Source organism: Oncorhynchus keta, chromosome 11 (assembly GCF_023373465.1).
Source record: "Oncorhynchus keta strain PuntledgeMale-10-30-2019 chromosome 11, Oket_V2, whole genome shotgun sequence".
Lineage (NCBI taxonomy): Eukaryota > Metazoa > Chordata > Actinopteri > Salmoniformes > Salmonidae > Oncorhynchus > Oncorhynchus keta.
The window spans coordinates 8,171,736-8,196,159 of NC_068431.1; the positions used below are offsets into that span (position 1 = coordinate 8,171,736).

General features: G+C 43.1%; 1 protein-coding gene and 1 long non-coding RNA gene across 17 annotated transcripts in view; one reads left to right on the plus strand and one right to left on the minus strand.

Moving 5' to 3' along the window:
- The window catches only part of LOC127933054 (calcium/calmodulin-dependent protein kinase kinase 1-like), a 257,072-nt gene that overhangs the window by 142,187 nt on the left and 90,461 nt on the right, over positions 1-24,424 (minus strand). For both annotated transcript variants that reach the window (XM_052529356.1, XM_052529355.1), the window contains exons 5-8: positions 18,415-18,466; positions 12,262-12,398; positions 818-854; positions 124-145 (exon numbers count right to left, since the gene is read on the minus strand). In XM_052529356.1, coding sequence (XP_052385316.1) covers positions 124-145; positions 818-854; positions 12,262-12,398; positions 18,415-18,466 — 248 coding nt within the window. The remainder of the gene's footprint in view (positions 1-123; positions 146-817; positions 855-12,261; positions 12,399-18,414; positions 18,467-24,424) is intronic.
- The window catches only part of LOC127933056 (uncharacterized), a 42,775-nt gene continuing 31,092 nt past the window's right edge, over positions 12,742-24,424 (plus strand). For 10 of the 15 annotated variants that reach the window (XR_008147056.1, XR_008147059.1, XR_008147063.1 and 7 more), the window contains exons 1-2: positions 12,743-13,027; positions 13,060-13,379. This is a non-coding gene — a long non-coding RNA (uncharacterized LOC127933056). Of the gene's footprint in view, positions 13,028-13,059; positions 13,380-24,424 lie in introns of all 15 variants that reach the window. The other 5 variants (XR_008147066.1, XR_008147065.1, XR_008147052.1 and 2 more) reach the window with 5 other exon arrangements.

A 24,424-nucleotide genomic window follows, 5' to 3' on the forward strand; every position in this document is an offset into this window, starting at 1 on the left:
GAGAGACAGAGAGAGAGAGACAGAGAGAGAGAGAGAGACAGAGAGAGAGAGGAAAAGGAGGATGAGGGTTCGGGCTTCAATTATTGATGAAAAAAAGGACACAACATGCCCTAGGCTACTCACCCTTTTGGCATCAAATCAAACACTTCAGGATAGAGAGAGAGAGAGAGAGAGAGAGAGAGAGAGAGAGAGAGAGAGAGAGAGAGAGAGAGAGAGAGAGAGAGAGAGAGAGAGAGAGAGAGAGAGAGAGATGATACATGCATCAGTCTATATCTGTCAAAGACATTGTAGTGCTGTATACTGTTGAGCACAATTGGTTGTAGTCTAACTGACACTAACACTGTCAGGTACAACACCTTTTCATTTCATTAACCAATAGCCATAATTACCTATAGTAGATTAGGAGGTGTGATGCCTTAACTCAGCCTCTCTCCTGCCATGTCTACTGATACTGATGGAGGGAATCCAACCATAGTCTATATACGTTGAAGAGGTGACACACGCTTTAGAAAACAAGATGCTACCTAGAATCATAGGGTTCAAGGGTCAAGGGTTCTTCAACCGTCCCTCTGAAAATAACTATTGTTTTGGTTCCAAGTGGAACCCTTTCACCACTAAAGGGTTCTACCTGAAACCAAAAAAAGGGTTCTCTTATGAAGAAAAACGTTTTTTTTTTTCCCTAAGTGTGCGTGGTCGAGAGACTTATCTCCCTGCATCCTGTAGTCTAGCGTTTTCATATGGAGTCAGCTGTGTCAACTGCTCAGGGCCCACTAACAGGTCGATTTACAGTCCAGATAAAGAGTGTGAAGGTACATACCCATGTGAAGGTTGTCCTCTGCAGGATCATCCAACACCTGCAACAATAATAACACGATACATCCCATAATATTATTAAGCATAAGAGGCAGACGTGGGTAAATAGCGTTGTTCGGCCCACCGTGATTTACTGCTTTTATGAAAACTGTTATTAAAATTACAATGAATTACAACATATTACAATAACAACATATTAAAATTACAATAAATGACATATTTTCATTAAAATGTTATTTTTGACAAGTAAATTAAAACAATTGAATTATTCCATCAGAAGATATGTTCTGGACAAAAAATCTGATTGTTAGCTATTTTGTTTCTACAGATGCGACCCAATCTTGAGTTATTTTTTTGCATAGTTGCTTTGCAAAAAGGACTGGTCATCAGTTCTAAACAAAATGGTTGCTACGCTGCTCGTCCAATCAGCATCTCGGATCCCAAACAACCAGTTTTATAATACACCCTACTTGGAACTTAAGGCCAGTTCACATTTTTTTCATTCATTTTTTTGTAAATCAGGAAATGATTTAGGCCTGGGAAACCACATGGGTACATTTAATTATCAGGTGGAACATAAAACCACTGGACCTACAGTATAGGTATTACCGTAACACCGGAGAATACACCGGAGAATACAGCAGCAGCATAGCGAGTATTCATTGGCCTTTAAAGCACACTCAAGAGGATCTTAGATGCCAGTTTGAATTGAGTTTGAATTGAGGAGGATATTAATATCTAACGTGTACTGTATTATCTTAGCTACTAACCATCTGTGACAAATGTAATTGCCACTTTACGTTTTACATTTTCCCTCTAGCTGATACTCTTTTATAACAAGAGAACAGTTCTGAGGCATAATAAGAACATTTCACTGTGAATTGGAGAGGCACAATGAATATGATCTCATCCCAGCGCCCCACCCAAGCCCAGTAGGTACTTTACATAATGAGCTTTGAATTGGGAATGAATGGAGAATAGAGGAGGACAGGAGGAGATGAGGAGATGGGGAGAGGAGGAGGACAGGAGGAGATGGAGAGAGGAGGACAGGAGGAGATGAAGAGAGGAGGACAGGAGGAGATGAAGAGAGGAGGACAGGAGGAGATGGAGAGAGGAGGACAGGAGGAGATGAAGAGAGGAGGACAGGAGGAGACGGAGAGAGGAGGACAGGAGGAGATGAAGAGAGGAGGACAGGAGGAGATGGAGAGAGGAGGACAGGAGGAGATGGAGAGAGGAGGACAGGAGGAGATGAAGAGAGGAGGACAGGAGGAGATGGGCAGAGGAGGACAGGAGGAGATGAAGAGAGGAGGACAGGAGGAGATGGAGAGAGGAGGACAGGAGGAGATGCAGAGAGGAGGACAGGAGGAGATGAAGAGAGGAGGACAGGAGGAGATGAAGAGAGGAGGACAGGAGGAGATGAAGAGAGGAGGACAGGAGGAGAGAGGAGGACAGGAGGAGATGGAGAGAGGAGGACAGGAGGAGATGGAGAGAGGAGGACAGGAGGAGATGGAGAGAGGAGGACAGGAGGAGACGGAGAGAGGAGGACAGGAGGAGATGAAGAGAGGAGGACAGGAGGAGATGGAGAGAGGAGGACAGGAGGAGATGGAGAGAGGAGGACAGGAGGTGATTATTATTTTTATTTTTTTTAACCTTGATTTAACCAGGCAAGTCGGTTAAGAACATATTCTCATTTTCAATGACGGCCTGGGAACAGTGGGTTAACTGCCTGTTCAGGGGCAGAACGACAGATTTGTACCTTGTCAGCTCGGGTGTTTGAACTCGCAACCTTCCGGTTACTAGTCCAACGCTCTAACCACTAGGCTACGCTGCCGCCCCAATGAGAGAGGAGGACAGGAGGAGATGAAGAGAGGAGGACAGGAGGACAGGAGGAGATGGAGAGAGGAGGACAGGAGGAGTGGGAGTGGCTGGTTGCTCTGGGATGAGGCTGTAGAGTGAAACACTAAGAGAAGAGCTCCACTCTCACTGTAACTTATTATAACTGACTGGTACAGTGATGCTGGGAGCCCCAGAGGTACCCATGGCCACCCACTGACTCCATCCCATCTCCATCTTGGCGCCTCCACCCTCTCCTCCTTTCACTGTAACTCATTATGACTGGCTGGCATGATACCTCCTACTGACTCCAGGCCTCTCGATGCCCTCCACCCACCCACCCGGCCCTCCATCAGGCCTTGATGAGCCCCCCCCCCCCCTCCACCGTCTGCCAGTGATTGAAGAGCACTCTGATGATGTCACTGGGGAGACGAGTGCATAAGCGGGGCGTTCTGTCCGTCTCTCCTACGTCTCTCCTCTGTCTCTCCTACGTCTCTCCTAAATATACATCTCCTTCACATAAGCCACTGTGGTTAGCAGCGCAGTGATTGGTCACATCCCAAAATGGTACTCTTTCCCCTATATTACACGTATTTTGACTGTAGTGAACTACACCGTGCCCTCAGAAACTAGTGCACTACACCGTGCCCTCAGAAACTAGTGCACTACACCGTGCCCTCAGAAACTAGTGCACTACACCATGCCTTCAGAAACTAGTGCACTACACCGTGCCTTCAGAAACTAGTGCACTACACCATGCCTTCAGAAACTAGTGCACTACACCGTGCCTTCAGAAACTCGTGCACTACACCATGCCTTCAGAAACCAGTGCACTACACCGTGCCTTCAGAAACTAGTGCACTACACCGTGCCTTCAGACACTAGTGCACTACACCGTGCCTTCAGACACTAGTGAACTACACTGTGCCTTTAGAAACCAGTGCACTACACCATGCCTTCAGAAACAGAAACCAGAAACTAGTGCACTACACCATGCCTTCAGAAACAGCACTACACCATGCCTTTAGAAACCAGTGCACTACACACCTTCAGAAACTAGTGCACTACACCATGCCCTCAGAAACTAGTGCACTACACCGTGCCTTTAGAAACTAGTGCACTACACCATGCCCTCAGAAACCAGTGCACTACACCGTGCCTTTAGAAACTAGTGCACTACACCGTGCCTTTAGAAACCAGTGCACTACACCATGCCTTTAGAAACTAGTGCACTACACCGTGCCTTCAGAAACTAGTGCACTACACCATGCCTTTAGAAACTAGTGCACTACACCGTGCCTTCAGAAACTAGTGCACTACACCATGCCCTCAGAAACCAGTGCACTACACCGTGCCTTCAGAAACTAGTGCACTACACCGTGCCTTTAGAAACCAGTGCACTACACCGTGCCTTTAGAAACTAGTGCACTACACCGTGCCTTTAGAAACCAGTGCACTACACCGTGCCTTCAGAAACTAGTGAACTACACCATGCCTTCAGAAACTAGTGCACTACACCGTGCCCTCAGAAACCAGTGCACTACACCATGCCTTCAGAAACTAGTGAACTACACCGTGCCTTCAGAAACTAGTGCACTACACCGTGCCTTTAGAAACCAGTGCACTACACCATGCCTTTAGAAACCAGTACACTACACCATGCCTTCAGAAACTAGTGCACTACACCATGCCCTCAGAAACCAGTGCACTACACCGTGCCTTTAGAAACTAGTGCACTACACCATGCCCTCAGAAACTAGTGCACTACACCGTGCCTTTAGAAACTAGTGCACTACACCATGCCCTCAGAAACTAGTGCACTACACCATGCCTTTAGAAACTAGTGCACTACACCATGCCCTCAGAAACTAGTGCACTACACCATGCCTTTAGAAACTAGTGCACTACACCGTGCCTTCAGAAACCAGTGCACTACACCGTGCCTTTAGAAACCAGTGCACTACACCGTGCCTTTAGAAACCAGTGCACTACACCGTGCCTTCAGAAACCAGTGCACTACACCGTGCCTTCAGAAACTAGTGCACTACACCGTGCCTTCAGAAACTAGTGCACTACACCGTGCCTTTAGAAACCAGTGCACTACACCATGCCTTTAGAAACTAGTGCACTACACCATGCCCTCAGAAACTAGTGCACTACACCGTGCCTTTAGAAACTAGTGCACTACACCATGCCCTCAGAAACTAGTGCACTACACCATGCCTTTAGAAACTAGTGCACTACACCATGCCCTCAGAAACTAGTGCACTACACCATGCCTTTAGAAACTAGTGCACTACACCATGCCCTCAGAAACTAGTGCACTACACCATGCTCTCAGAAACTAGTGCACTACACCATGCCTTTAGAAACTAGTGCACTACACCATGCCTTTAGAAACTAGTGCACTACACCATGCCTTTAGAAACTAGTGCACTACACCATGCCCTCAGAAACTAGTGCACTACACCATGCCTTTAGAAACCAGTGCACTACACCATGCCTTTAGAAACTAGTGCACTACACCATGCCTTTAGAAACTAGTGCACTACACCATGCCTTCAGAAACCAGTGCACTACACCATGCCTTCAGAAACCAGTGCACTACACCATGCCTTCAGAAACTAGTGCACTACACCGTGCCTTTAGAAACCAGTGCACTACACCGCGCCTTTAGAAACTAGTGCACTACACCGTGCCTTCAGAAACTAGTGCACTACACCGTACCTTCAGAAACTAGTGCACTACACCATGCCTTCAGAAACTAGTGCACTACACCATGCCTTTAGAAACCAGTGCACTACACCGTACCTTCAGAAACTAGTGCACTACACCGTGCCTTTAGAAACCAGTACACTACACCATGCCTTCAGAAACTAGTGCACTACACCATGCCTTCAGAAACTAGTGCACTACACCATGCCCTCAGAAACTAGTGCACTACACCATGCCCTCAGAAACCAGTGCACTACACCATGCCTTCAGAAACTAGTGCACTACACCATGCCCTCAGAAACTAGTGCACTACACCGTGCCTTTAGAAACTAGTGCACTACACCATGCCCTCAGAAACTAGTGCACTACACCATGCCTTTAGAAACTAGTGCACTACACCGTGCCTTCAGAAACCAGTGCACTACACCGTGCCTTCAGAAACTAGTGCACTACACCGTGCCTTTAGAAACCAGTGCACTACACCATGCCTTTAGAAACTAGTGCACTACACCGTGCCTTCAGAAACCAGTGCACTACACCGTGCCTTCAGAAACTAGTGCACTACACCATGCCTTTAGAAACCAGTGCACTACATCGTGCCTTTAGAAACTAGTGCACTACACCGTGCCTTTAGAAACCAGTGCACTACACCATGCCTTTAGAAACTAGTGCACTACACCGTGCCTTCAGAAACCAGTGCACTACACCGTGCCTTCAGAAACTAGTGCACTACACCGTGCCTTTAGAAACCAGTGCACTACACCGTGCCTTTAGAAACTAGTGCACTACACCGTGCCTTTAGAAACCAGTGCACTACACCGTGCCTTCAGAAACCAGTGCACTACACCGTGCCTTTAGAAACCAGTGCACTACACCATGCCTTTAGAAACTAGTGCACTACACCATGCCTTCAGACACTAGTGCACTACACCGTGCCTTCAGAAACCAGTGCACTACACCATGCCTTCAGAAACTAGTGCACTACACCATGCCTTTAGAAACTAGTGCACTACACCGTGCCTTCAGAAACCAGTGCACTACACCGTGCCTTCAGCAACTAGTGCACTACACCGTGCCTTTAGAAACCAGTGCACTACACCGTGCCTTCAGAAACCAGTGCACTACACCGTGCCTTCAGAAACCAGTGCACTACACCGTGCCTTCAGAAACCAGTGCACTACACCGTGCCTTCAGAAACTAGTGCACAACACCGTGCCTTTAGAAACCAGTGCACTACACCGTGCCTTTAGAAACTAGTGCACTACACCGTGCCTTCAGAAACTAGTGCACTACACCGTGCCTTTAGAAACCAGTGCACTACACCATGCCTTTAGAAACCAGTACACTACACCATGCCTTCAGAAACTAGTGCACTACACCATGCCCTCAGAAACCAGTGCACTACACCATGCCTTCAGAAACTAGTGCACTACACCGTGCCTTTAGAAACTAGTGCACTACACCATGCCCTCAGAAACTAGTGCACTACACTGTGCCTTTAGAAACTAGTGCACTACACCATGCCCTCAGAAACTAGTGCACTACACCATGCCTTTAGAAACTAGTGCACTACACCATGCCCTCAGAAACTAGTGCACTACACCGTGCCTTCAGAAACTAGTGCACTACACCGTGCCTTTAGAAACCAGTGCACTACACCGTGCCTTCAGAAACCAGTGCACTACACCGTGCCTTCAGAAACTAGTGCACTACACCGTGCCTTCAGAAACTAGTGCACTACACCGTGCCTTTAGAAACCAGTGCACTACACCATGCCTTTAGAAACTAGTGCACTACACCATGCCTTTAGAAACTAGTGCACTACACCATGCCTTCAGAAACTAGTGCACTACACCATGCCTTTAGAAACTAGTGCACTACACCATGCCCTCAGAAACTAGTGCACTACACCATGCCTTTAGAAACTAGTGCACTACACCATGCCCTCAGAAACTAGTGCACTACACCATGCCTTTAGAAACTAGTGCACTACACCATGCCCTCAGAAACTAGTGCACTACACCATGCCTTTAGAAACTAGTGCACTACACCATGCCTTCAGAAACTAGTGCACTACACCATGCCTTTAGAAACTAGTGCACTACACCATGCCCTCAGAAACTAGTGCACTACACCATGCCTTTAGAAACCAGTGCACTACACCATGCCTTTAGAAACTAGTGCACTACACCATGCCTTTAGAAACTAGTGCACTACACCACCATGCACTACACCAGAAACCAGTGCACTACACCATGCCTTCAGAAACCAGTGCACTACACCATGCCTTCAGAAACTAGTGCACTACACCGTGCCTTTAGAAACCAGTGCACTACACCGCGCCTTTAGAAACTAGTGCACTACACCGTGCCTTCAGAAACTAGTGCACTACACCGTACCTTCAGAAACTAGTGCACTACACCATGCCTTCAGAAACTAGTGCACTACACCATGCCTTTAGAAACCAGTGCACTACACCGTACCTTCAGAAACTAGTACTACACCGTGCCTTTAGAAACCAGTACACTACACCATGCCTTCAGAAACTAGTGCACTACACCATGCCCTCAGAAACTAGTGCACTACACCATGCCCTCAGAAACCAGTGCACTACACCATGCCTTCAGAAACTAGTGCACTACACCATGCCCTCAGAAACTAGTGCACTACACCGTAGAAACTAGTGCACTACACCATGCCCTCAGAAACTAGTGCACTACACCATGCCTTTAGAAACTAGTGCACTACACCGTGCCTTCAGAAACCAGTGCACTACACCGTGCCTTCAGAAACTAGTGCACTACACCGTGCCTTCAGAAACCAGTGCACTACACCATGCCTTTAGAAACTACCGTGCCTTCAGAAACCAGTGCACTACACCATGCCTTCAGAAACTAGTGCACTACACCATGCCTTTAGAAACCAGTGCACTACACCGTGCCTTCAGAAACTAGTGCACTACACCGTGCCTTTAGAAACCAGTGCACTACACCATGCCTTTAGAAACTAGTGCACTACCGTGCCTTCAGAAACCAGTGCACTACATATGCCTTCAGAAACTAGTGCACTACACCTAGAAACCAGTTACACCATGCCTTTAGAAACTAGTGCACTACACCTGCCTTTAGAAACCAGTGCACTACACCATGCCTTCAGAAACCAGTGCACTACACCGTGCCTTTAGAAACTAGTGCTACACCATGCCTTTAGAAACAGTGCACTACACCATGCCTTCAGAAACCAGTGCACTACACCATGCCTTCAGAAACCAGTGCACTACACCATGCCTTCAGAAACTAGTGCACTACACCATGCCTTCAGAAACTAGTGCACTACACCATGCCTTCAGAAACCAGTGCACTACACCATGCCTTCAGAAACTAGTGCACTACACCATGCCTTCAGAAACTAGTGCACTACACCGTGCCTTCAGAAACCAGTGCACTACACCATGCCTTCAGAAACCAGTGCACTGCCTTCAGAAACCAGTGCACTACACCGTGCCTTCAGAAACTAGTGCACAACACCGTGCCTTTAGAAACCAGTGCACTACACCGTGCCTTTCGAAATAGTGCACTACACCGTGCCTTCAGAAACCAGTGCACTACACCGTGCCTTTAGAAACCAGTGCACTACACCATGCCTTTAGAAACCAGTGCACTACACCATGCCTTCAGTTGAGTGCACTACACCATGCCCTCAGAAACCAGTGCACTACACCATGCCTTCAGAAATAGTGACTACACCGTGCCTTTAGAAACTTGCCCTCAGAAACTAGTGCACTACACTGTGCCTTTAGAAACTAGTGCACTACACCATGCCCTCAGAAACTAGTGCACTACACCATGCCTTCAGAAACTAGTGCACTACACCATGCCCTCAGAAACTACCGTGCCTTCAGAAACTTGCCTTTAGAAACCAGTGCACTACACCATGCCTTTAGAAACTAGTGCACTACACCATGCCTTAAAGTGCACTACACCATGCCTTTAGAAACTAGTGCACTACACCATGCCCTCAGAAACTAGTGCACTACACCATGCCTTTAGAAACTAGTGCACTACACCATGCCTTCAGAAACTAGTGCACTACACCATGCCTTTAGAAACTAGTGCACTACACCATGCCTTCAGAAACCAGTGCACTACACCATGCCTTCAGAAACCAGTGCACTACAGAAACCGTGCCTTCAGAAACAGTGCACTACACCATGCCCAGTTACACCGTGCCAGAAACTAGTGCACTACACCGTGCCTTCAGAAATAGTGCACTACACCATGCCTTTAGAAAATGCCTTTAGAAACTAAATGAAACCATGCACTACACCATGTCAGAAACCAGTGCACTACACCATGCCTTCAGAAACTAGTGCACTACACCATGCCTTCAGAAACAGTGCACTACACCGTGCCTTGTGACACCAGTGAAACTAGTGCACTACACCGTGCCTTCAGAAACAGGCCTACACCATGCCTTCAGAAACCAGTGCACTACACCATGCCTTCAGAAACTAGTGCACTACACCATGCCTTCAGAAACTAGTGCACTACACCATGCCTTCAGAAACCAGTGCACTACACCATGCCTTCAGAAACTAGTGCACTACACCGTGCCTTCAGAAACTAGTGCACTACACCATGCCTTCAGAAACTAGTGCACTACACCATGCCTTCAGAAACTAGTGCACTACACCATGCCTTCAGAAACTAGTGCACTACACCATGCCTTTAGAAACTAGTGCACTACACCATGCCTTCAGAAACTAGTGCACTACACTGTGCCTTTAAAAAAAAGTTAAGAACAAATTCGTATTTACAGTGACGGTCTAGGGACAGTGGATTAACTGCCTGTTCAGGGGCAGAACGACATATTTGTTTGTACCTTGTCAGCTCAGGGATTCGAACTTGCAACCTTTCGGTTCCAAGTCCAACGCTCTAACTACTAGGCTATATACTGTGTATATATAGGGAATATATATATATATATATATATACTGTATACTGTGTATATATAGGGAATATATATATATATACTGTGTATATATAGGAATATATATATATATATATATATACTGTGGAATATATATATATATATATATATATATAGGGAATATATATATATATATATATACTGTGTATATATAGGATAAATATATATACTGTGTATATATAGGATATATATATATATATATATATACAGTGTATATAGGGAATATATATATATTTATATATATATATATATATATACTGTATATAAAGGAATATATATATATATATATATATATATATATATATATATAGGGAACATATATATATATATATATATATATATATATACTGTGTATAAAGGGAATATATATATACTGTGTATATATAGGGAATATATATATATATACTGTGTATATAGGGAATATATATATATATATATATATATACTGTGTATATATAGGGAATATATATATACTGTGTATATAGGGAATATATATATATATATATATACTGTGTATATATAGGGAATATATATATATATATATATATATATATATATATACTGTGTATAAAGGGAATATATATATATATAATGTGTATATATAGGGAACATTTATATATATATACACAGTATATATAGGGAATATATATATATATATATATATATACTGTGTATAAAGGGAATATATATATACTGTGTATATATAGGGAATATATATATATATACTGTGTATATATAGGATATATATATATACTGCGTATATATAGGGAATATATATATATACTGTGTATATAGGGAATATATATATATATATACTGCGTATATATAGGGAATATATATATATATACTGTGTATATAGGGAACATATATATATATATACTGTGTATATATATATATATATATATATATATATATATATATATATATACTGTGTATATATAGGAATATATATGTATATGTATATACTGTGTATATAGGGAATATAAATATATATACTGTGTATATATAGGGAATATATATATATATATATATATATATATATATATATACAGTGTATATAGGGAATATATGTATATATATATACTGTGTATATATAGGGAATATATATATACTGTGTATATAGGGAATATATATATATATATATACTGTGTGTATATAGGGAATATATATATATATACTGTGTATATATAGGGAATATATATATATATATATATTTATATACTGTGTATATATAGGATATATATATATATATATATATATATATATATATATATATATATACTGTGTATATATAGGATATATATATATATATATATATATATATACTGTGAACACAACCAGGTTGTCCATGCTGTGTACTCTGTGGAGGTATGATGAGGTTAGCAGCATCAAGGCTTAGCATGCAACCCAAACAGCTCCCGATTCCTTTTCGTCTGTCTCCTCTCCAAATAAGCATCGCTCCTTCAGCCTTCCCCTCAATATATGACACTGTGTGGTAAATGAAAAGCCTGTAGCTGATGTCTGGTAAATGGACATTCTTTGTAGTTCTGTTGTGGTGGTGATTTCTACAGTAACACCTATCAATGAAAGTGTTGTCTTGCTGGGTGAAGCTTAAAGTGTATATTTGTCATGGCCTCTTAGGTCAATTAAATTGCTTTAAGATTCCACTTCACATTCTCCTTGCTGGTTTCTTTTCTAGAGACAGACACCGTGAAACAGACTCTACTCTCACTTCTTTGGCCTTACGTTTGAGCTTACCTAGTGAACTACCTGTGCTAAATAAATAACAATGAAATGAAATATTGTTTCTTTAACCGGGTACAAACACAGACGTTGGACACAGTGAAACAGACTGAAACTTGGCCTATGGTTTCTTGATCAGAGACACAGTGAGGTAGGCTCTCCTCTCACCTCCACCAGTTTGACTATGTTGAGATGGTCCAGCTTCTTGAGGATGGCGATCTCCTGGTACACCCTCTCCAGGGGGCCTAGGACTTTGGGCTGCTCCCCCTGGACTGCAGCCTTGGGACCTCTCGGAGGGGGGCGACCTGCAGGGAACCAACAACCCCAAACCTCAGGTCAGCTGCAATTTTAGACAATTCAATTAAATGTAATACAATTCAATCCATTTTTTAGATACTTTCATTGGATTTCGACATGATGTGTGCGAAAAACGCTAATATCAGTCCCATGATTTGAATGGGATTTGCGCCACAAATGCTAAAATATTAGCGTTTAGAAACAGTGACAGGGAATCTTAACCAAAGCCTGGATTCCTCTCCCATCTTATCCATTGGCTGAACTATTTCACTCTTTAACCCTTTACGCTCATGGAAATGGACAGAACCAAATTGAAATGTTTCTAATAGAAGAACTATAAATGGGGGTGGCAGGTAGCCTAGTGGTTAGAGTGTAGAGGAGGCAGGTAGCCTAGTGGTTAGAGTGTAGAGGAGGCAGGTAGCCTAGTGGTTAGAGTGTAGAGGAGGCAGGTAGCCTAGTGGTTAGAGTGTAGAGGAGGCAGGTAGCCTAGTGGTTAGAGTGTAGAGGAGGCAGGTAGCCTAGTGGTTAGAGTGTAGAGGAGGTAGGTAGCCTAGTGGTTAGAGTGTAGAGGAGGCAGGTAGCCTAGTGGTTAGAGTGTAGAGGAGGTAGGTAGCCTAGTGGTTAGAGTGTAGAGGAGGTAGGTAGCCTAGTGGTTAGAGTGGAGAGGAGGCAGGTAGCCTAGTGGTTAGAGTGTAGAGGAGGCAGGTAGCCTAGTGGTTAGAGTGTAGAGGAGGTAGGTAGCCTAGTGGTTAGAGTGTAGAGGAGGCAGGTAGCCTAGTGGTTAGAGTGTAGAGGAGGTAGGTAGCCTAGTGGTTAGAGTGTAGAGGTGGCAGGTAGCCTAGTGGTTAGAGTGTAGAGGAGGTAGGTAGCCTAGTGGTTAGAGTGTAGAGGAGGCAGGTAGCCTAGTGGTTAGAGTGTAGAGGAGGTAGGTAGCCTAGTGGTTAGAGTGTAGAGGAGGCAGGTAGCCTAGTGGTTAGAGTGTAGAGGAGGTAGGTAGCCTAGTGGTTAGAGTGTAGAGGAGGTAGGTAGCCTAGTGGTTAGAGTGTAGAGGAGGTAGGTAGCCTAGTGGTTAGAGTGTAGAGGAGGTAGGTAGCCTAGTGGTTAGAGTGTAGAGGAGGCAGGTAGCCTAGTGGTTAGAGTGTAGAGGAGGTAGGTAGCCTAGTGGTTAGAGTGTAGAGGAGGTAGGTAGCCTAGTGGTGGTTAGAGTGTAGGAGTGGGAGGCAGGTAGCCTAGTGGTTAGAGTGTAGAGGAGGTAGGTAGCCTAGTGGTTAGAGTGTAGAGGAGTAGCCTAGTGGTTAGTAGAGGATAGTGGTTAGAGTGTAGAGGAGGCAGATAGCCTAGTGGTTAGAGTGTAGAGGAGGCAGATAGCCTAGTGGTTAGAGTGTAGGGGAGGCAGATAGCCTAGTGGTTAGAGTGTAGAGGAGGCAGATAGCCTAGTGGTTAGAGTGTAGGGGAGGCAGATAGCCTAGTGGTTAGAGTGTAGAGGAGGCAGATAGCCTAGTGGTTAGAGTGTAGGGGAGGCAGATAGCCTAGTGGTTAGAGTGTAGAGGAGGCAGATAGCCTAGTGGTTAGAGTGTAGAGGAGGCAGATAGCCTAGTGGTTAGAGCGGTGGGCCAGTAACCGAAAGGTTGCTGAATCGAAGGCAGTTAACCGACCGTTCCGCGGTAAGCCGTCAACGTAAATAAGAATTTGTTCTAAACTGACTTGCCTAGTTAAATAATGGTCAAATATATATATATATATTTTAAAGCATAAAAAGCATACGCACGACCATGGTTAAGAAAACACTATGGACATTATGAGGAAATGATCAGACCAAAAGGTGAGGACACATCAGTTCATCTGACACAAGACTGAATCCAAAACACTGTTGAATTTATGTGAATTTGACATTTCCTGTACTTTTCACAACATATTGTCAATAATGAAAATACTCTGGATGCATTCAGTAACACAATGAGAATATTCAATGACATGTTGGAGTAGTGCAATATAATACAAAACACATGTTGGAGTAGTGCAATATAATACAAAACACATGTTGGAGTAGGTGCAATATACTACAAAACACATGTTGGAGTAGTGCAATATAATACAAAACACATGTTGGAGTAGTGCAATATAATACAAAACACATGTTGGAGTAGTGCAATATAATACAAAACACATGTTGGAGTAGTGCAATATAATACAAAACACATGTTGGAGTAGGTGCAATATAATACAAAACACATGTTGGAGTAGGTGCAATATAATACAAAACACATGTTGGAGTAGTGCAATATAATACAAATGACATGTTGGAGTAGGTGCAATACATGTTGGAGTAGGTAATACAAAACACATGTTGGAGTAGTGCAATATAATACAAAACACATGTTGGAGTAGTGCAATATAATACAAAACACATGTTGGAGTAGTGCAATATAATACAAAACACATGTTGGAGTAGGTGCAATATAATACAAAACACATGTTGGAGTAGTGCAATATAATACAAAACACATGTTGGAGTAGTGCAATATAATACAAAACACATGTTGGAGTAGTGCAATATAATACAAAACACATGTTGGAGTAGTGCAATATAATACAAAACACATGTTGGAGTAGTGCAATATAATACAAAACACATGTTGGAGTAGTGCAATATAATACAAAACACATGTTGGAGTAGTGCAATATAATACAAAACACATGTTGGAGTAGTGCAATATAATACAAAACACATGTTGGAGTAGGTGCAATATAATACAAAACACATGTTGGAGTAGGTGCAATATAATACAAAACACATGTTGGAGTAGTGCAATATAATACAAAACACATGTTGGAGTAGTGCAATATAATACAAAACACATGTTGGAGTAGGTGCAATATACTACAAAACACATGTTGGAGTAGTGCAATATAATACAAAACTATGACAAGGGTTTCAGTGAGAGGTCTAACTGGTGTTATAAGTGACAAAACTCCAAACATGGGTTTGAGTACGGTCTAACTGGTGTTATAATACAGACAACTCCAAACTGTGGGTTTCAGTGAAGGTCTAACTAGTGTTGCTAATGACCAAACACCTCTCCAAACTGTTGGGTTTGCAATATAATCTAACTAGTGTTGCTAGTGCAAACACCTACAAAAACTGTGGGTTTGAGTGAGAGGTCTAACTAGTGTTGCTAAGTAACCAAACACCTCTCCAAACTGTGGGTTTGAGTTAGACGGTCTAACTGGTGTTGCTAAGTGACCAAACACCTCTCCAAACTGTGGGTTTGAGTTAGAACTCTAACTGGTGTTGCTAAGTGACCAAACACCTCTCCAAACTGTGGGTTTGAGTGAGCGGTCTAACTAGTGTTGCTAAGTGACCAAACACCTCTCCAAACTGTGGGTTTGAGTGAGAGGTCTAACTAGTGTTGCTAAGTGACCAAACACCTCTCCAAACTGTGGGTTTCAGTGAGCGGTCTAACTAGTGTTGCTAAGTGACCAAACACCTCTCCAAACTGTGGGTTTGAGTGAGAGGTCTAACTAGTGTTGCTAAGTAACCAAACACCTCTCCAAACTGTGGGTTTGAGTTAGAACTCTAACTGGTGTTGCTAAGTGACCAGACACCTCTCCAAACTGTGGGTTTGAGTGAGAGGTCTAACTAGTGTTGCTAAGTAACCAAACACCTCTCCAAACTGTGGGTTTGAGTGAGCGGTCTAACTAGTGTTGCTAAGTAACCAAACACCTCTCCAAACTGTGGGTTTGAGTTAGAACTCTAACTGGTGTTGCTAAGTGACCAGACACCTCTCCAAACTGTGGGTTTGAGTGAGAGGTCTAACTAGTGTTGCTAAGTAACCAAACACCTCTCCAAACTGTGGGTTTGAGTGAGAGGTCTAACTGGTGTTGCTAAGTGACCAGACACCTCTCCAAACTGTGGGTTTGAGTTAGAACTCTAACTGGTGTTGCTAAGTGACCAGACACCTCTCCAAACTGTGGGTTTGAGTGAGAGGTCTAACTGGTGTTGCTAAGTGACCAAACACCTCTCCAAACTGTGGGTTTGAGTGAGAGGTCTAACTGGTGTTGCTAAGTGACCAGACACCTCTCCAAACTGTGGGTTTGAGTGAGAGGTCTAACTGGTGTTGCTAAGTGACCAGACACCTCTCCAAACTGTGGGTTTGAGTGAGAGGTCTAACTGGTGTTGCTAAGTGACCAGACACCTCTCCAAACTATGGGTTTGAGTTAGATCTCTAACTGGTGTTGCTAAGTGACCAGACACCTCTCCAAACTGTGGGTTTGAGTGAGAGGTCTAACTGGTGTTGCTAAGTGACCAGACACCTCTCCAAACTGTGGGTTTGAGTTAGAACTCTAACTAGTGTTGCTAAGTGACCAGACACCTCTCCAAACTGTGGGTTTGAGTTAGAACTCTAACTAGTGTTGCTAATTGGACAAAAACCTCATTTCAATGCACTATTATGACACTGTAAAGTGTTTTTTAAGCTCTACTAGCTTTGCCATTGAGGAACTGAAGCAAGCACCCTTATAATATTTGTTTGTAACACAGCCCTGCGTCCACACCATCATACAATTCTTGTTTACGCAATCCAAAAACGTTCCATTATAAATTGCAATATGGGTCAGCTGGGCATCATCTGTTCCATTGCCAACATGGCTAGCTAAGTTATGCAAATTGATCTTACAGTGTTAGGCTTTCAAAAGGCACTTCAGACAAACAGATTGTAATTTAGGTCACAGAATATAGTCATGAGTGCATTTAAATCAGTGTTCTGCGGCGAATCATTATTATTTTTTTAACCTTTTATTTAACTAGGCAAGTCAGTTAAGAACAAATTCGTATTTTCAATGACGGCCTAGGAACAGTGGGTTAACTGCCTGTTCAGGGGCAGAACGACAGATTTGTACCTTGTCAGCTCGGGGGTTTGAACTCGCAACCTTCCGGTTACTAGTCACACAATCTAACCACTAGCTTACCCTGCCACCCCTTCACTCTAACCACTAGGCTACCCTGCCGCCCCTCCACTCTAACCACTAGGCTACCCTGCCGCCCCTCCACTCTAACCACTAGGCTACCCTGCCGCCCCTCCACTCTAACCACTAGGCTACCCTGCCGCCCCTCCACTCTAACCACTAGGCTACCCTGCCGCCCCTACACTCTAACCACTAGGCTACCTGCCGCCCTGTCTAACCCGCCCCTCCACTCTAACCACTAGGCTACCCTGCCGCCCCTCCACTCTAACCACTAGGCTACCCTGCCGCCCCTCCACTCTAACCACTAGCTACCCCCTGCCCCCTCCACTCTAACCACTAGGCTACCCTGCCGCCCTCCACTCTAACCACTAGGCTACCCTGCCGCCCCTCCACTCTAACCACTAGGCTACACTGCCGCCCCTCCACTCTAACCACTAGGCTACCCTGCCGCCCCTACACTCTAACCACTAGGCTACCCTGCCGCCCCTCCACTCTAACCACTAGGCTACCCTGCCGCCCATACAGTCTAACCACTAGGCTACCCTGCCACCCCTTCACTCTAACCACTAGGCTACCCTGCCGCCCCTATGCTTGTCGCAACACAACATGCATATGCTAATTCTGTTCAGGACAGGTCATGCATGGTATAATACATGTCATCCTTGTAAACGTTGACACTGTAAATGACCTGCGTTTTCAAATATGGAAATGGATGGCCTATTGAGCTGTATTTAATAATAATAATACAATTAACAGATTTGTACCTTGTCAGCTCGGGGATTTGAACTTGCAACCTTCCGGTTACTAGTCCAACGCTCTAACCACTAGGCTACCCTGCCGCCCCATAAGAGTAATAATTATAATATTAATAATAATTATAATATTAATAGTAATAATAATAATATATAATTTAGCAGACACTTTTATCCAAAGCGACATGTTTTTTCTCGTTTGGGAGGTACCAGGAATGCAGGCATGGAAGCCACCACCTGAGCTCCAGAGGAGCAGTGACCTAAGCAGTATGTTGAATGTGTCAAGGTCCAACCGTGTGACACGTACGTGGAAATCCATACTGCTTCATCAGCTTCTTCTTGGACACCACCTTCATGGCCTGAGGGGGATGAGATTGGTCATATTAGTGAGCTAACATGTCATATCTTTCATTCTGGTCGCTCACACACTATTTTGTTGAATCACTAACAATAAAGTGACACACACACCACACACAGTACACTTCAGTGCAGAAAACACAGAAAGCTTCAATGTTATTCAATCATTTTCATCCATCCACCCACCCACCCACCCACCCACCCACCCACTCATTCATTCATTCATTCATTCATTCATTCATTCATTCATTCATTCATTCATTCATTCATTCATTCATTCATTCATTCATTCATTCATTCATTCATTCATTCATTCATTCATTCATTCATTCATTCATCCATCCATCCATCCATCCATCCATCCATCCATCCATCCATCCATCCATCCATCCATCCATGCATTCATCCATCCATCCATCCATCCATCCATGCATCCATGCATGCATGCATGCATCCATCCATCCACCCACCCATCCATCCATCCATCCATCCATCCATCCATCCATCCATCCATCCATCCATGCATCCATCCATTCATCCACCCATCCATCCATCCACCCATCCATCCATCCATCCATCCATCCATCCATCCATCCATCCATCCATCCATCCATCCATCCATGCATGCATCCATCCACCCATCCATCCACCCATCCATCCATCCATCCATCCATCCATGCATCCATCCATTCATCCATCCACCCATCCATCCATCCATCCATCCATCCATCCATCCATCCATCCATCCATCCATCCATCCATCCATCCATCCATCCATCCATCCATCCATCCATCCATCCATCCATCCATCCATCCATCCATCCATCCATCCATCCATCCATCCATCCATCCATCCATCCATCCATCCATCCATCCATCCATCCAGAACAGGATTAAGGGAGCGAGACTAGCAGAGTGGTCATGAGGGGGTCATACTAGATACATACAGAACCCCGGTATTTTAGTGAGGACCACTGGCTACTATTCTGAACTTTTTTTGTGGTGAGCTTTGCGGCGCCCAGAGGTGCTGAAGCATCACCTAAGTGGGCGTTACACAGTTGGAAGAGGAGTAGTTCAGTGGCTATAAGACCCAGACTGGTTTCCAGACTTGTCCTCCATCACCATCATCCTGTGACCACATCCCTCTGCTCAAGCCATGAACAGACCCGATCCCCCTCCGAAGGATGCAGTATCTAAAGACTTGGCCTTTATTGGTTGACCTGTCATATTGCTTGTTTTGTTTCGTTTGCTCTTGAAGAATGCTATATTTATTATTAGAAGGTGTAAAGAAGTCTAAAGTCTTACAGCATTCAATAAATGTCCTATACATTAGCTCGTCCCTCCAGGAATTTGTAGAGATTTTTAGTGACATCTGTGGGCAAAAATGCTTAATTTTCCTGAAACAATTCTGACATTTTGCATGGCGATGTGCGATGATTTTGTTATTAAATTTGCCGCGAAAAATGTGCTGTAAACCGAAAACGTTTGTTGACACATGGCTTGATTGTACCATGTTATCTGGTAAATGTCACGTGATTGGTTGAAATTGCGAGCACTCTTTCTCTACTGGGGTGATTGGTCAGTTTAATGCGATAACTGTTTAATGCCGAAATAGTGCGGTTGATTGGTCAAAATATGCAATCTCAGAATCACGGAATCCTGGAGAAACTGATCAGTGTTAAGCACACCAGCATTGCAGGTACGCTCGCTGTCAAAGCATCATGTTTCTTTGGAACCATAGCGAAGTGGATGACGTAATGACATCTTTAACTTCCTGTATTCATCTCCATATTAATCAAAGAAAGCTTTCATAAATATTTCCATTGTGTCGTTTCTTGTGCTAATGGCGTACTTGAGATTCCCGGCAACACTTTCTCTGCTTGCGGGTAAGAAATGACTATGGGAAATGGACTAATGCACAGTGGATGATTGGTTCTGTTAGGAAAGGGTTGACTTCTGTTATTGCCAGGGTTTAAAGGCCCAATACAGTCATACATTTTGATTTATACATAGTTCTACACTATGAGGTTTGAATAATACTGTGAAATTGTGAAAATGATGACAAAGCCCTTTTAGTGTAAAAGCTGTTGGAAAAGGAAGCCTGATATTTCAGCCTGGTTTGGTGGGGTGGAAATGGACACATCACCAGACTGTAGTTAATAGACCAATAACAATGAGAGTTCCAAACCTCTCTGCCAATAACAGCTAGTTAGTTTTCATTTTGCCCCTCCTTACTTCAGACCACTCCCAGACAGTCCTAGAATAATTATTGCATGAGAAATTGCTCTTCGCAAAGATGTTTTTTAAAATGTATTACCATTTTTAACTGAAAACAAATCCCAGTAATGTACTTAATTGTTACCCCAAAATGATTTGATATTGAGATGGTAAAGAGGACTCCAGAAAGCAAGCTAATGGTTCTGATGTTGGAGTCTGCAGTTTATTACCAAGGTGACCATACATCCACATTGAACCTCATTAACTCGTTACCTACAGTCATGCTATTGATAGTTCACAAAGCTAAACTTTCTTCCCTCAGTAAGAATCCTAAAACCGTGCAGCTCAGGATAGAATTAACAACATCCTGTGAATTCACAACTTCAGAGTATTCGGGTGTTCTAGTGATGCGAGAGCCAAAGTCAGTGTCTCAAACACACACACACACACACACACGTGCACACGCACACGCACACGCATAATTTATAGCACTAATTAGCTGTTAACACTTGCACCACACACACGTGTATCACGTTGGCACACACACACACACACACACACACGCCTCATTACCTTATAATTTATAGCACTAATTAGCTGTTAATCCCTTGCACCTGCGGAACACGTGTATCTTCCGTTGGCTAATGAATAGAACCCATCTGAACGCATTACACAGTTTTATTAACGACATCATTCATATTCTCCCTGTGTGTGTGTGTGTGTGTGTGTGTGTGTGTGTGTGTGTGTGTGTGTGTGTGTGTGTGTGTGTGTGTGTGTGTGTGTGTGTGTGTGTGTGTGTGTGTGTGTGTGTGTGACGTCCAGGACGCTGTACAGACACCATGATGAAGTACCACGGACGGTGCATATCTTATAGGAGATAGTTTGTATTTTATTCTATTTCTTCAGACAGTACCATCACCACCACCACCACCCGTACGTAGTATTGATAGTTATTTCCCTGCTTGTGTCAAAGATCACAACATTAAAGCCTATTCCTAGTGTCGTCTTCCATTGATGTCATAGTTCTCCCAGGATCAGCTCGATGAGTTTAAAGAGGAGAATGGCAAGGTGACAGCAGTCTGTAAGTCTGTAAGTCACTGAGCGAGGACATCAGTTCTGTATGTGAATCCATGATAACAATGACAGAGAAATCTGATTATCTCCAGGGACAATGAAGGCAAAACAACATGGTTGTGGATGGAATTGCAGAATCTCCACATGAGACCTGGACGGAGTCTGACAAAGTGAGAGAAATGATCTCTGAGAAACTGAAGATGGACCACAGGAAGATTGAGGTGGAAATCGCGCCCACAGAACCTGGATAACCCACCACCTGCCCAGCTGACAGTACCCAGGTTGATAGTGGTCAAGTTCCTGAGGTTCAAGGACAAGTTAGCTGTTCTGGAAAGAGCCAAGAACTTTAGAGGAATGTATATCTTCCTCAACGAGGACTATCCTGAAGCTGTGTGCCAGAAAAGGAAAGAACTGATCCCAGCCATGAAAGCTGCTAGAGCGCGTGGGGACATTGCTTACATCCGCTGTGACAGGCTCATTGTCCTATCATTGAGAGCCAAGCCTGTGGTTTCGTAGCTTCAACCCCCGCAGCACACACACACACACACACACACACACACACACACACACACACACACACACACACACACACACACACACACACACACACACACACACACACACACACACACACACACACACACACACACCAACTAATTAATGGACTGCTGAATGTATATCATTTTCTCCTGCTTTGTCTGCTCTTTTCAGTAGTATGTTTATCTCTGATAAGCTCCCCAGGAAAGGTCTGAAAATAGCCCATATTAATATATGTTGCCTTAGAAATAAGGTTCATGAAATCAATAACTTGCTAACATCAGAGAACATTCATATATTAGCCATTTCTGAGACTGACTTAGATAATTCATTTGATACATCAGTAGCAATACAAGGATATATAACGTCTATAGAAGAGACGGGAATGCTTATTGGAGAGGTGTTGCTGCCTAGTAAAATTAAAGTGTTGTGGTTGCAGGTTCACTTGGCACATCTAAAGCCTTTTCTTTTGGGGTGTTGCTATAGGCCACCAAGTGCTAACAGTCAGTATCTAAATAATATGTGTGAAATGCTTGATAGTTTATGTGATGTAAACAGAGAGGTCTACTTTCTACTTTTTTTTTGGGGGGGGGGGTGTTGCTATAGGCCACTAGTGCTAACAGTCAGTATGTAAATTAGAGGTCGACCGATTATGATTTTTCAACACCGATGCCGATTATTGGAGGACCAAAAACCCCGATGCCGATTAATCGGCCGATTTTTATTTATTTATTTGTAATAATGACAATTACAACAATACTGAATGAATACTTTTTTTATTGATGTATAATATTAAGTAAAAAAATAATAATATTATACATCAATAAAATCAATTTAGCCTCAAGTAAATAGTGAAACATGTTCAATTTGGTTTAAATAATGCAAAATCAAAGTGTTGGAGAAGAAAGTAAAAGTGCAATATGTGCTATGTAAGAAAGCTAACGTTTCAGATTCTTGCTCAGAACATGAGAACATATGAAAGCTAGTGGTTCTTCAATATTCCCAGGTAAGAAGTTTTAGGTTGTAGTTAATATAGGAATTATAGGACTATTTCCCTCTATACCATTTGTATTTCATTAATTCCTAAATCCTCTTAAGGCTAAGTGAGACGTCTGCGTCTCATTTAGCCAACAGGAAATGCAAATGCGCAACGCCAAATGTTAATAGTACTCGCTAAAACTCATATTAAGTTAAAAAAATATATATTTTACATCAATAAAATCAATTTAGCCTCAAGTAAATAATGAAACATGTTAAATTTGCTTTAAATAATGCAAAAACAAGCAGTCTCTTTGTGGAGTGCAACGAGAGAGAGGCAGGTCGTTATTGCGTTGGACTAGTTAACTGTAAGGTTGCAAGATTGAATCCCCCGAGCTGACAAGGTGAAAATCTGTCGTTCTGCCGCTGAACGAGGCAGTTAACCCACCACTCCTAGGCCGCCATTGAAAATAAACATGTGTTCTTAACTGACTTGCCTAGTTAAATAAAGGTACAAATAAATAAATAAATAAAAATCGGCAAATCGGCGCCCAAAAATACCGATTTCCGATTGTTATGAAAACTAGAAATCGGCCCTAATTAATCGGCCATTCCGATTAATCGGTCGACCTCTAATTTAAATAATATGTGTGAAATGCTTGATAGTGTATGTGATGTAAACAGAGAGGTCTACTTTCTTGAGGACCTGAATATTGACTGGTTTTCATCAAGCTGTCCACTCAAGAGGAAGCTTCTTACTGTAACCAGTGCCTGTAATCTGGTTCAGGTTATTAATCAACCTACCAGGGTGTTTACAAACAAGATAGATCATCCACATGTATCGATCACATTTTTACTAATACTGTAGAACTTTGTTCTAAAGCTGTATCCGTGCCCATTGGATGCAGTGATCACAATATAGTGGCTATATGCAGGAAAGACAAAGTTCCAACAGCAGGTCTAAAATAGTGTATAAGAGATCATACAAAAGATTTTGCTGTGACTCTTATGTGGATGATGTTAAAAAATATTTGTTGGTCTGATGTGATTAATGAGGACCATCCAGACGCCGCCCTTGATGAATTTATGAAATCGCTTCTTCCAATTATTGATAAACATGCACCTGTTAGAACTGTTAAGGCTCCATGCATTGA